This window comes from Pleurodeles waltl, chromosome 6, assembly GCF_031143425.1.
Source record: "Pleurodeles waltl isolate 20211129_DDA chromosome 6, aPleWal1.hap1.20221129, whole genome shotgun sequence".
Taxonomy (NCBI): Eukaryota; Metazoa; Chordata; class Amphibia; order Caudata; family Salamandridae; genus Pleurodeles; species Pleurodeles waltl.
This window is the reverse complement of record NC_090445.1, coordinates 1,661,463,280-1,661,476,694: the sequence shown is the minus strand read 5'-3', so window position 1 is coordinate 1,661,476,694 and position 13,415 is coordinate 1,661,463,280. Positions and strand designations below refer to the sequence as shown.

Genomic DNA, 13,415 nt, shown 5'->3' with positions numbered 1-13,415 from the left:
TGGGCCCGTGGCTGGATAGGAAAAGGGCAAAGAGAGCTCCAGTCCGACTCAGACGCCAGCAAGGTGGAGGTGGAGTACTGGTTTGGGCTGGTATCATCAAAGATGAGCTTGTGGGGCCTTTTCGGGTTGAGGATGGAGTCAAGCTCAACTCCCAGTCCTACTGCCAGTTCCTGGAAGACACCTTCTTCAAGCAGTGGTACAGGAAGAAGTCTGCATCCTTCAAGAAAAACATGATTTTCATGCAGGACAATGCTCCATCACACGCGTCCAAGTACTCCACAGCGTGGCTGGCAAGAAAGGGTATAAAAGAAGGAAATCTAATGACATGGCCTCCTTGTTCACCTGATCTGAACCCCATTGAGAACCTGTGGTCCATCATCAAATGTGAGATTTACAAGGAGGGAAAACAGTACACCTCTCTGAACAGTGTCTGGGAGGCTGTGGTTGCTGCTGCACGCAATGTTGATGGTGAACAGATCAAAACACTGACAGAATCCATGGATGGCAGGCTTTTGAGTGTCCTTGCAAAGAAAGGTGGCTATATTGGTCACTGATTTGTTTTTGTTTTGTTTTTGAATGTCAGAAATGTATATTTGTGAATGTTGAGATGTTATATTGGTTTCACTGGTAATAATTAATAATTGAAATGGGTATATATTTTTTTTGTTGTTAAGTTGCCTAATAATTATGCACAGTAATAGTCACCTGCACACACAGATATCCCCCTAACATAGCTAAAACTAAAAACAAGCTAAAAACTACTTCCAAAAATATTCAGCTTTGATATTAATGAGTTTTTTGGGTTCATTGAGAACATGGTTGTTGTTCAATAATAAAATTAATCCTCAAAAATACAACTTGCCTAATAATTCTGCACTCCCTGTATAGCATAAACAACCAAAGGGCAGCAGAACACTGTAAAGGGTCAAAGGCAAAGAGACAGTCAACAGTAAAGTCAGTAAAAGTATCTTACTTAGTATGCAGGTTGGCAAAATGATTGGGAGAAATAGTAGGATTATAATCATTATTGTATTTATAAAGTGCTTACTACCCTAGACGAGGCGTCAAAGTGGTTTTCGGCAAGTAGCATGTTACTCTGGAACCCAAAATGATTAGAGGTGGATTGGTATAGAGCAATAGGAGTTAATTTGAGCAGTGGACAGGAGTCTGTTAGTTGGATTGAAGAGGATATTGGAGGGACAGAAGAGGGAAGAATCTAGAAAGTGTTAATTGGGAGATCATATTAGTAAGATGAGGTTTGGGATCAGTAGAAGGAGGAGAGCAGAGTCTGTAGAAAGGGTTTCAGGAGTTCACAGTAATAAAATGAGGTTTGCGATAAGTCAAAGGAGAGATACATGAGAAAATGTAGTGGCGTTAAATACAACTTGCCTAATAATTCTGCACTCCCTGTACAGGGAATAAACACCTGTTCTTTTCTGATGGTTGGGTACCAGTTCTATTGCCTCTTTCTGTAACAACGCTTGGACTTCTAGTTGTAATAGATCCAAGTGCTGTTTGGACATGTGTGTTCTTGGAGGCACATTTGGTGGTAATTGTAGGAATTCTATGCAATAACCATGTTGGATAATGGCTAGGACCCACGAGTCTGTAGTTATTTCTTCCCAATTTTTTAAATAATCTGTGAGTCTCCCTCCCACTGGTGTTGTGTGTTTGGGATTTGTGACATTGAAGTCACTGTTTAGTTTGTGGGGTCTTTGGGTTTTGGAATTTCCCTCTGGTTTTAGGGAACTGTCCACCTCTATATTGTCCCCGAAAGCCTCCTCTTTGATACTGGCCCTGGTATGTGGGTCTGGCCTGTGAGGTTGAGGGTTCTGTGCTTTGGGCTCGAAACCCCCCTCTAAAGTGTGGATTCCTAAAGGTGCCTCTGCTCTGTGGGGAGTAGAGCGCGCCCATGGCTTTGGCCGTGTCAGTGTCTTTCTTTAGCTTCTCTATAGCTGTATCCACCTCCGGCCCAAACAACTGCTGTCCATTAAAGGGCATATTAAGCACAGCCTGCTGGATCTCAGGCTTAAATCCGGAGGTGCAGAGCCATGCGTGTCTCCCAATAGTGACCGCTGTGTTTACAGTTCTGGCGGCTGTTTCCGCTGCATCCATAACCGATCGTATCTGGTTGTTGGAGATACTTTGGCCCTCCTCCACCACTTGTTGTGCACGCTTTTGAAACTCCTTGGGAAGATGTTCAATAAAATGCTGCATTTCATCCCAATGAGCCCTGTCATATCTTGCCAATAAAGCCTGTGAATTGGCAATGCGCCATTGATTGGCTGCCTGTGCTGCAACCCTTTTCCCTGCTGCATCAAACTTTCGACTTTCTTTGTCGGGTGGTGGTGCATCTCCAGAGGTCTGTGAGTTTGCCCTTTTGCGGGCTGCGCCTACTACCACTGAGTCAGGTGTTAGTTGTTACGTGATGTACACAGGGTCCGTAGGGGGAGGCTTGTACTTTTTTTCAACCCTAGGTGTAATGGCTCTGCATTGGACGGGGTCTTGAAACACTTGTTTTGCGTGTTTTAACATCCCTGGTAACATCGGCAGACTCTGGTACTGGCTGTGTGTTGATGACAAAGTATTAAATAAAAAGACATCCTCAATAGGTTCAGCATGCAGTGCTACATTGTGAAAAGTAGCTGCTCTGGACACTACCTGCATGTAAGCAGTACTGTCTTCTGGTGGGGACAGTCTTGCCGGGTAGCAATCCGGACTATTGTCAGATACTGGTGCATCATATAGATCCCATGCATCTGGGTCATCGTGGCTCATCCCTGTGTCTGTTGGAGATTGCATCATTGGGGGTGTTGCACTTGGGGACAGTTGCGGTGAGTGCTGTGGCGATGGTGGTGGCGAAAAACGTGGTGGAGTTTTTTCTTTAGCCACTTTTGCTTTTGGCTGTTTATCTGTTTCTTGGAAAGCAAGTTTCCTTTTCATTTTAATAGGGGGAAGAGTTCTTATTTTCCCTGCATCTTTTTGAATATGGAGCCTTCTGTGTATAGTCTGGCTCTCCCAGCTCTAATTCTTGTCCAAATTTTTGGCCTTGTAGTTGTGCTGAAAGGCCTTGTTCTTCGGAATAAGAGCTTTGTTTCGGCTCCGATGCTGGGTGTTTCGGCACCAAAACTTTTTCCGCAGTCTTTTTCGGCTCCGAAGCCACCTTTTTTGGTTTCGGGGTACCGATCTCTCAGTGCCGACTTTGGTTGGAGCCGGTATCTCGGTGTCGAGTTTGGTCGGAACCGGTATCTCGGTGTCGAGTATACTCTGTGCTGGTATATCGACCGGAGTCGGATGACTTCGACACATGTGTGCCCTTTTTAGGTGCTGATGGTTGGTCACCGTGTTTACGGGTTAAGCCATGGCCTGCCGGCGGTGGCGTCCCCTGGGCTTTCATTATTTTGGCGTGAGTTTTGGCCGGGGGAGTTTTACTCACGGTTTTCGCCGGCTGCGCACTTTCGGCCTCGCCCGAGTCGGCAATGGAGAAAGTCTCCTCTTCTTCGACGTCGTGGTGGCCTGACGGCACCGATGCCATTTGAAGCCTTCGAGCTCTCCGGTCCCGTAGCGTCTTCTTCGACCGAAATGCCCGACAGGCCTCGCAAGTATCCTCTTTGTGTTCGGGGGACAAACACAAATTACAGACCAAATGCGGATCTGTGTAAGGATACTTATTGTGGCATTCGGGGCAGAAGCGGAATGGGGTCCGTTCCATGAGCCTTGAAGACGCACGCGGTCGGGCCGACCAGGCCCCGCCGGGGAATAGATGCCCCGAAGGGCTACCGGAGCTCTTCTTTTATTCGGTGTCGATCTGCTATAACTAACCTGATACCGAACGCAAACAATACCGTCGAATTTTCCGAGATTTAACTAACTTTCCGAATCGAAACACGGAGCGAAGAGGAACACGTCCGAACCTGATGGCGGAAAGAAAACAATCTAAGATGGAGTCGACGCCCATGCGCAATGGAGCCAAAAGGGGAGGAGTCCCTCGATCTCATGACTCGAAAAGACTTCTTCGAAGAAAAACAACTTGCAACACTCCAAGCCCAACACTAGATGGCGGGATATGCACAGCATGTGTATCTGCAGCTACATATGCCATCGAACATATATATATATATACATACATACAAACACACATGAATACACACATACATATGCACATACAATACATAATTAGAACCATGGGTAACATATACTTAGTCAAACAGGTTTAAAGAGTGTGTGTGTGTATTTTATTGTTATGACATAGCAGCGATACATATTTTCTAAAGGGGGGGGGGAGCTCCTCGGGGTAGCCACCACCTGGGCAAGGGAGAGGGCCTCCTGGGGGTCACTCCTGCACTGGAGTTCTGATCTTTCAGGTCCTGCGGGCTGCGGGTGCAGGGTCTTTTCCAGGCGTCGGGATCTGGGAGTCAGGCAGTCGCGGTCAGGGGGAGCCTTGGGATTCCCTCTGCAGGCGTCACTGTGGGGGCTCAGGGGGGGCAACTCTGGCTACTCACGGTCTCGCAGTCGCCGGGGAGTCCTCCCTGAAGTGTTGTTTCTCCACAAGTCGAGCCGGGGGCGTTGGGTGCAGAGTTGCAAGTCTCACGCTTCCGGCGGGAAATGCAGTTGTCTTGAAGGTGCTTCTTTGGAAACAAAGTTGCAGTCTTGGATGAACAGAGCCGCTGTCCTCGGGAGTTTCTTGGCCCTTCTAGAGCAGGGCAGTCCTCGGAGGATTCAGAGGTCGCTGGTCCTGGGGAAAGCGTCGCTAGAGCAGTGTCTTTTCGAAGTGGGGAGACAGGCCGGTAGAGCTGGGGCCAAAGCAGTTGGTGTCTCCGTCTTCTCTGCAGGGTTTTTCAGCTCAGCAGTCCTCTTCTTCTTAGGCTGCAGGAATCTATCTTGCTGTGTTCTGGGAGCCTCTAAATACTGAATTTAGGGGTGTGTTTAGCTCAGGGAGGGCAGTAGCCAATGGCTACTAGCCCTGAGGGTGGCTACACCCTCTTTGTGCCTCCTCCCAAGGGGAGGGGGTCACACTCCTATCCCTATTGGGGGGATTCTCCATCTGTAAGATGGAGGATTCCTAAAAGTCAGAGTCACTTCAGCTCAGTTTGCCTTAGGGGCTGTCCTGACTGGCCAGTGACGACTCCTTGTTTTTCTCATTATCTCCTCCGGCCTTGCCGCCAAAAGCGGGGCTGTGGCCAGAGGGGGCGGGCAACTCCACTAGCTGGAATGCCAGGGGGTGCTGTAACAAACGGGGTGAGCCTTTAAGGCTTACCACCAGGTGTTACAGTTCCTGCAAGGGGGAGGTGATAAGCATCTCCACCCAGTGCAGGCTTTGTTACTAGCCACAGAGTGACAAAGGCACTCTCCCCATGTAGCCAGCAACATGTCTCGAGTGTGCCAGGCTGCTAAAACCAGTCAGCCTACACGGATAGTCGGTTTAGGTTTCAGGGGGCACCTCTAAGGTGCCCTCTGGGGTGTATGTTACAATAAAATGTACACCAGTCAGTCGTGCACTGAACAATTGGGTAAAATACAGGGGGCATCTCTATGATGCCCTCTTTGTGCATTTGTTTTATAAATCCAACACTGGCATCAGTGTGCATTTATTGTGCTGAGGAGTTTGATACCAAACTTCCCAGTTTTCAGTGTAGCCATTATGGTGCTGTGGAGTTCGTGTTTGACAGACTCCCAGACCATATACTCTTATGGCTATCCTGCACTTACAATGTCTAAGGTTTTGCTTAGACACTGTAGGGGCACAGTGCTCATGCACTGGTGCCCTCACCTACGGTATAGTGCACCCTGCCTTAGGGCTGTAAGGCCTGCTAGAGGGGTGACTTATCTATACTGCATAGGCAGTGTGAGGTTGGCATGGCACCCTGAGGGGAGTGCCATGTCGACTTACTTGTTTTGTCCTCACCAGCACACACAAGCTGGCAAGCAGTGTGTGTCTGCGCTGAGTGAGGGGTCCCCAGGGTGGCATAAGATATTGTATTGTATTGTAATCGTATTTATATAGCGCTTACTACCCCTGACGAGGCGTCGAAGTGCTTTTCGATGAGTAGCACGCTACTCTGGAACCCAACAAGAATTAGTGATGGATTAGTATTGTTAAATAATGAGTACAGTTTTAGTATTATTATGAGTTAATTTGAGCCCGCAGATATGAGAGTTTGTTAGTTAGATTGACTGGAGTAATGGAGGGGTGGAGGAGGAAAGAAATCCAGAAATGATATGCTGCAGCCCTTAGAGACCTTCCCTGGCATCAGGGCCCTTGGTACCAGGGGTACCAGTTACAAGGGACTTACCTGGATGCCAGGGTGTGCCAATTGTGTAAACAAAAGTACAGGTTAGGGAAAGAACACTGTTGCTGGGGCCCGGTTAGCAGGCCTCAGCACACTTTCAAATCAAAACATAGCATCAGCAAAGGCAAAAAGTCAGGGGGTAACCATGCCAAGGAGGCATTTCCTTACAACAACCAACATCACTGGAAAGTAATCCGCAAAACCTTATACAATGACAGCAGTGTAAAAGGCTTGAAGTGTTGTTCATCTAATATTCCGTTCAACAGTGTTAGAAATGCGGTCTCTAGTTAGCACTGGTTTGCTAAGTAGGGACGCACCCCCCCCCCCCCCAGCCCACCCCACAAAAAGGACTCCACACAGTTTAGAAAATGATCCAATATTTATCGGAGTAAAACAAGACAAAAGCAACAAAACACCAACATACACAAGTTATCACTTTTTAGAAGTTTAAACAAGTCTTAATCCATAGGATCAATGGATGTATCTCTTTAGCACAAAGTACATGAGATGCGTCAAAAACTAAGACTATGTGGCCAACAGGCAATGCATTGGTTCCCAACTGCACAAGGGAGGTGAAGCATCGATTCTTTCTTCGCAGGTGAGGCGATGCCTCGGTTCTTTGCTGGCATGGGAGACGAGACAACAAATCTTTCCTCGCAGGATAGGTGATGCGTCGGTTTCTAGACATGCAGTTCCTAACTACGGTGCGGTAGATGAAAAACTGGCACCATGGGGACGATGCATGGAAAATCCATAGGACTGCAGAGAAAAAGGCACTGCGGTGATTCTTCAGCCGCAAGTCAAGCGATGCGTGGATCCGTAATCTGAGAGACAGGCGCTGCATCGATTCTTCTGCTGCAGCGCGTTGATGAGTGGATTTTCTCCTTCAGATCACCAGCTTGCATTTCCAAGGGACTGAAGTGGACAACCCTTGGCAAGTTAGGATACTCAGCAGAAGCGCCCAGACACTGGCAGGTGAAGTCTTTGATGTCCCTGAGACTACTTAACAGGAGGCAAGATCAGTCCAAGCCCTAGGAGCACCTTTGGAAGCAGGATGTAGAAGTCCTGTCCTTTCACTCTGAGGGCAGAAGCAGCAAGCAGTAGGCCAGCACAACACAGCATCAGACAGTGGCATTCCCTCCTATAGCATCCAGCTCTTTTTCGTGGCAGAATTTCCTCAGTCCAGAAGGATTCTAACTATTTGGTGTCAGAGGTCCAGTACTTATAAGCATTTCTGTTGTTGATGTAGGCACACTTCAAAGAGAAGTCTTTGTAGTGCACAAGACCCTGCTTTTCATTGCCCTGGCCCCAGACACACTGCAGGAGGTTGGAGACCGCTTTGTGTGAAGACAGCCACAGCCCTATTCAGGTGCAAGTGTCAGCTCCTCCCACCACTCTAGCAAAGGAAGACACCATCAGCCTAGTAAATGGCCATCAGGATATGCAAGGCACACCTCAGCTCCCTTATGTGACTGTTTAGAGTGAATGCACAAACATCCCAAATGTCAGCCTGCCAAGACATGTATTCAGCAAACAGGCAGAGAGACAGAATTGTTAAGCAAGAAAATGCAGACCTTCTAAAAGTGGCATTTTCAAACTTACAATCTAAAAAACAACTTTACCAAAAATGAATGATTAAATTGTGAGTTCAGAGACCCACACTCTATGTGCTTCAAACTGGAAATTACACTTAGAAGATATTTCAAGGCAATTCCAATGTTATCCTATGGCAGATAGGCCTTGCAATAGTGAAACAGTATTTCACTATCAGGATATGTAAAGTTTACCAGTAAATGTCCTACCTTTTAAATACACTGCACCCTGCCCATAGGGCTGCCTTGGGTCTAGTTTAGGGATGACTTACACAGAGCAAAAAAGATTGTTTGGGCCTGGCAAGTGGGTGCAGTTGCCAGGTCGAAATGGCAGTTAAGAACTGCACCCACTTACACTGAAGTGGCAGGTCTGAGACATGTTTACAAGGCTACTCATGTGGATGGAACAATCAGTGCTGCAGGCCCACTAGTAGCATTCAATTTACAGGCCCTGGGCACACACCGTGCACTTTACCAGAGACTTAATAGTAAATCAACTATGTCAATCATGGATAAACCAATCAATACAATTTAGACACGGAGCACTTGCACTTTAGCACTGGTTAACAGTGGTACAGTGCCCAGAAACGTAAAGCCAGCAAAAATGAAATGCAACACAGTCAAAAACAGGAGGCTAGAGGAAAAATGTTTGGGAATAACCCTGCAAAAAGGACCATTTCCAAACAACAGATTGATCACATACCTCACAGTAATGACAACGATGATGAGGTGGAAACCTACAACCCCTCTTTAGATAAAGGAATGATTTTACCAAGACATACAAAGTGCCAGTGGGTTAGACACCCCTCTCAAAATTAACTGGAATCCGCACTAGGTGTAGCCATGGGTAAAGGGCTTATTTTGGGATTAGGGTTGTAGGGCCAAAGTCCTTGGCTTATAACCTCCTACTGCAGAGATAAATCCCCATCAACGTGTGTGTCTGGTGTACTGCTCTAAGTGGCAAGGGCATGCCCAGATGTGGGTCTTGTGTTTACTGGGCCATTGGCACCAACCCCCCCCTAACTGAACAGCCTTAATTGAGGCAAGCTGTGTTCTGATTCATGGAGGGCCTGGCATTTCAGGCTGAACTGGTTCTATAAGTGCAGGGTCAAGACTAATTTCACAATGGCTGGATCTAAATCGAGGTGACATGGCGAGCAAAAAAACAATTGTTTGGATTGCTATCCCGGGCAATTGCCAGTGGTAAGACAGTGCAAGCTTTCCTTCCTTCAACTGGTTTGTGTTTAGTTTTGAGGATTTGCAGCGGGAACTGTCCATAGCCTGGAAAGCTAGTGATGCTTCAAGCAAGATTCCCCCATGTGTTTCATGCTCCCTGACCGCTTTCAGGTGCATCAGCACACACTTTTCGATTTCAAGTGTGCCAGGACTGAAACATCAAGGCACACGTCTTGAGAATCTAATAGTCACTTGCTTCCTTTTATTTCTGTACAACTGAAAACTGGTAGTCTTTTGGGGAGATATTTTCTCTGGCACATTAAGCTTTTGTTGGATTACATTGGTAGAACCAACAAAGTTTGGACTGACGCTTCGGATCTGTGCCAAAGTGTGTGTAAAGAAAGGTGTGTAAAGAAAGGAACTGATGTCATCATGCAGGAATGTCACCTATACGTAGCTCACTCTGTCATTTCCAGGGAAGTGTACAGACAGAGGCAAATGGTGTCGACTATGGGCATGCAACAACAATTGCTTTGAGAAATCCAGATTCAGCCTGGCACTTGGGATTTTCCAACAGGTGAAGCATCTGCTCGTAGAAGAACAAGGTACTTATTGGTGGAGGGGACCCAAATCAAAAAAATCTTGCTGAACCGAGTGAGCAAAGTGATCTTTCGGGTGGGCCAGGCAGTCAAGGAAGTAGTGCTTCATGAACGCCCTGGGCTTCTTGCGGTGGAGGAAAACCTTGATCTTCACCATGTCCGGGATGAAACCAATGATTAGAAGCCTCTGATGGATTCAGGACCGATTATAGTAAAACTCACAAACATTAGGAGTTCCGCCATTGAGTGGCGGTAGTCCATGACTTACTGTGGAGTGTCTGCCTTCAGCAGTCACTTGTCTACAAATAGGAATACAGGAACGCCCAAAATTCCGAAGATGTGACTAAATTAATACCATCACTTTCCTGAACACCTGATGGGTGCTCGTGAGGGCGAAAGGGAGCAAATTGAAAAACTTCCTGGCCCACCTTGAACCACAAGTAACACCTGTGGAACTGCAAGACAGATGATGAAAATACACGTCCTGCAAATCCAAAGACACCATCCAGTCTAATGGGTCCAAGGCAGAAAGTATCTGAGCCAATGTGTGCATTTTGAATTTGCTCTTCTTCAGAGGTCTAAAATAGGCTCTTAGAGCGCAATGGGAGTGCCTCCTCTGAAATTCGTTTTGGTGTGGGAAGAATATTGGTTGCGAGAGAGAGAGAGAAAAAGGTGGGGCATAACCTTTCTGAATAATTTGCAAGATCCATCTGTCTGACATGATCGACTGCCAACCCTGGAGGAAGTGATGGATCCTGTCCCCCAATGGTTGGGCATGCAGTGCTGAGCAGAAACCAAAGCAGGTTGCTGGGCACTTTAGCAGGGTGGGATGGGGTGTGGGGAGTTAGGAGGGGGTAAGTTTGAGCACAGGTGCAACTGTTGGCCTGTGTGTTGTCTGACAGTTCTCTGTCCACAGCCTAGTCTGGACTGGGTTGTCTGCTGCATCACTGGATGGTCTCAGCCTATACACTTGCCCCCTGGAATAGTCCCTGAATTTTCAGAACTGGTGAATAAATTGCTTTTCCAGGGGTCAACAGCACCAAGGAAAGAACTGGAGCTCTGCTACCTTTAAGGCATTATAAAGCAGTCTGTCTCTCTCCCAAAGGGGTTTATTTCCTTAATGATGCATGGACATCACCGTAGATTCCAACTGTCCTTCATAGACATGCTTGGATGAAATAAAAAACTGAAGCACCTGCCCTTCCAATGCAGTCTGTGGTATCCAAGCCTGTGTAGATGATATACTTGGCCAAGTGCTGCCAGTCCTGGATTGCCTGGGGCAATGAGGAGCTAAGGTCCTCCAGAACTACCGGCAATATCTTCTTGGCCATATCCGATAATGCATGTGTATATCGGCCTAACTAGAGATGCACTGTCCCTGCATGCAGCGTGGAACCGCTTGGTTTATAATGATCAGTGAAGAATCTAAGATGCAGAATACATTTTAGCACTGGCCTGTCAGTGTGTTTTATATACATACTCCAGGATCATGGAGGTATTCTTAGGACTATTCTGTCTAAGGCCTGGCTGGAAGTTTAGTACCAACTAAATATCCTGTTCTAGCCCAGAGCACTAAGAAGCCACCTAACCCACTCCTCCTGCGTCATGGCTCAGACCTGGCCCCTATGAGCATCAGTGATCACTGATGCCTGCCTGGATTTTGAGTACAAGGCAAAGTGTGAAGTCAGCACCACGGCACAGAAGGCAGCATTTCAGACGTTAATGCTTTTTTACAACAAAATGCAAACAAGCTGCCAACTGTTACAGTAGTAGGGTTGGGACAGTATTTAAAAGTGGTGTTATTTCAATTACTACCTTTGCTTTGAGGCACAGCATATTAGACAGGTGCCTCTTTACTAATGGCTCTAAAATATTTGCTTGCTGTACTCCTAGTGTTCGTAAGGGCCCCACATTTTTCACATGCATTTGTAGGATATGCTGGTGTTGGGAGAAAAGTGTTCCTGGGCACTTTAGTGGGCCGTGAATTACTGGATAAAGTCATTAGTTTCTCTTTAACACTACCTGTAAACAAAGGAGTTTTTAGTTAAAAACAAATGGTATAGTGAAATTCACATTATGGCCCAATTTGTCAGAAAAGGGGGTTTGGGGGTGTGTGTGTGTGCGTGGGGGGGGGGGGGGGGGGGGGCATAGGGGCTGAATTATTGAAGGCATAGGAAAGCAGAACTTTGCAGGCAGTGGGTTGTGCACAGCTTTCCCCCTCCACTAAGCATCCTTGGAGAGGCTCAGAATCACTTTGGGATAGAAAAATAAAAACAAAGTTGCCGCAGCTGCTACTGGTTATCAGTAATGCCATGAGGGACCAAATGGAGGAAGGGTATAAGGTACATAATAGCTACAGAGGCAAATATATAGACAGTCTGCACACAGAGACTGGCGATGAGACTGTCCATGATCTAAACTATATACATGTTCAAACCAACCACGCACCAGAGATCATCCAACAATCAAAGCTTTCTAAGGTTAAACATAAGCTCTTTCACACTGCAAGATAATGGTTTCAGATGGACCTGGACTAAGCATCAGGGCAGGACTGCAAACCAAAGGCATCCCTGCCTCAAACTAGCACCTCTCTCTTCCTCCCTTCAGTATCTCTTTTCATCCACATTTTCACAGTCCGCCTCCCTTCCTCCCTCCCTTGAACTGGCACTGTACCTCCTACAATTAACCCTGTGCAGCCGGGGAGTGAGAGTATTCAAAGTTATGTTGGGTTGCAAAGAAAACATTATTTTTATAACTATAACTATAAGTGGATTACAAACCTGGGTCTTGATTCCACTCCAGTTCAGTCACTGACTCTCCACCAGGGGAGGACGGAAGGGATTGTTCCCCACTATTGCTTGGATATGTGTGCATTTGCTCTGGTGCATATGGAGGCACAAAGCCCCGGTTTGGTGGCGGAGGTCCAAAGCCAGTTCCTGGAGCAAAGGTCGGTGACGTTGTTGGATAGGGAGGATCGTTACTAACAGGTGGTTGCTGAATAGGCAAAGGTGGCCTCTCAAGGATAGACTGAGAATCTAACACAAAACAAAATACCAACATACACATTAAAAACTACAATAATGGTGCAAATTCTAGTTCATATGAGAAAGCTACATAATTTTAGAGCGCAAGTTAGTCTATTCAACTGAATAAGCATTTCTCTACACCTTCCGAGCAGTCTCACCTGGAAGAACGAGCTGTACTTCTTGTACAGGTGGCATCATATTTGGAATCAGTGCTGCCAAAAGTGGATTTTCCATGCCAGGACCTACTTCTTGAGGCGCACCTGTGCTGTCAGTTTGGCTAACCTGGTCCATTTCAGAGCTTGAGGTGCTACAGGCATACTGCTGGGGGGTTGACCTGTCAATGTTGTACACAATAGTACCTTGCTGTGAAGGAAAACAGTAATTTGGAAATATTAGGCTGTCCATTCAATCAACCAAATAAAACCGAGCACAAACCCTAAAGAGGAAGAAAAAAAAAAAAAAAAAAGACACTACATTCTCTATAACCACATTAGGAGGGTGAGCCAAGAAGATGTTATTTTTGAATTTGTATTACGGTGAGGCCTAGTTAAATGCAAGTGGCCAGCAATTTTTCTGTTGTCCTGTAACCTGCCATGTTGTTAACTAGGTTAAATGAAACATGGTAGAAAACGACCGGTTGACTTCTTACAAGACACTACAACTAAAAAGCTCCAAGTTCACAATTCCCAAGCATGTTCATTTTTCATTGATGCAGACGTTTTTCAAAGAAAC

At 46.5% G+C, this 13,415-nt stretch overlaps 1 protein-coding gene across 6 annotated transcripts in view; it reads right to left on the bottom strand.

Moving 5' to 3' along the window:
• The window catches only part of SEC16A (SEC16 homolog A, endoplasmic reticulum export factor), a 300,868-nt gene that overhangs the window by 146,188 nt on the left and 141,265 nt on the right, over positions 1-13,415 (bottom strand). For all 6 annotated transcript variants that reach the window (XM_069241597.1, XM_069241599.1, XM_069241601.1 and 3 more), the window contains exons 19-20: positions 12,842-13,046; positions 12,438-12,692 (exon numbers count right to left, since the gene is read on the bottom strand). In XM_069241597.1, the coding sequence (XP_069097698.1) occupies positions 12,438-12,692; positions 12,842-13,046 (460 nt within the window). The remainder of the gene's footprint in view (positions 1-12,437; positions 12,693-12,841; positions 13,047-13,415) is intronic.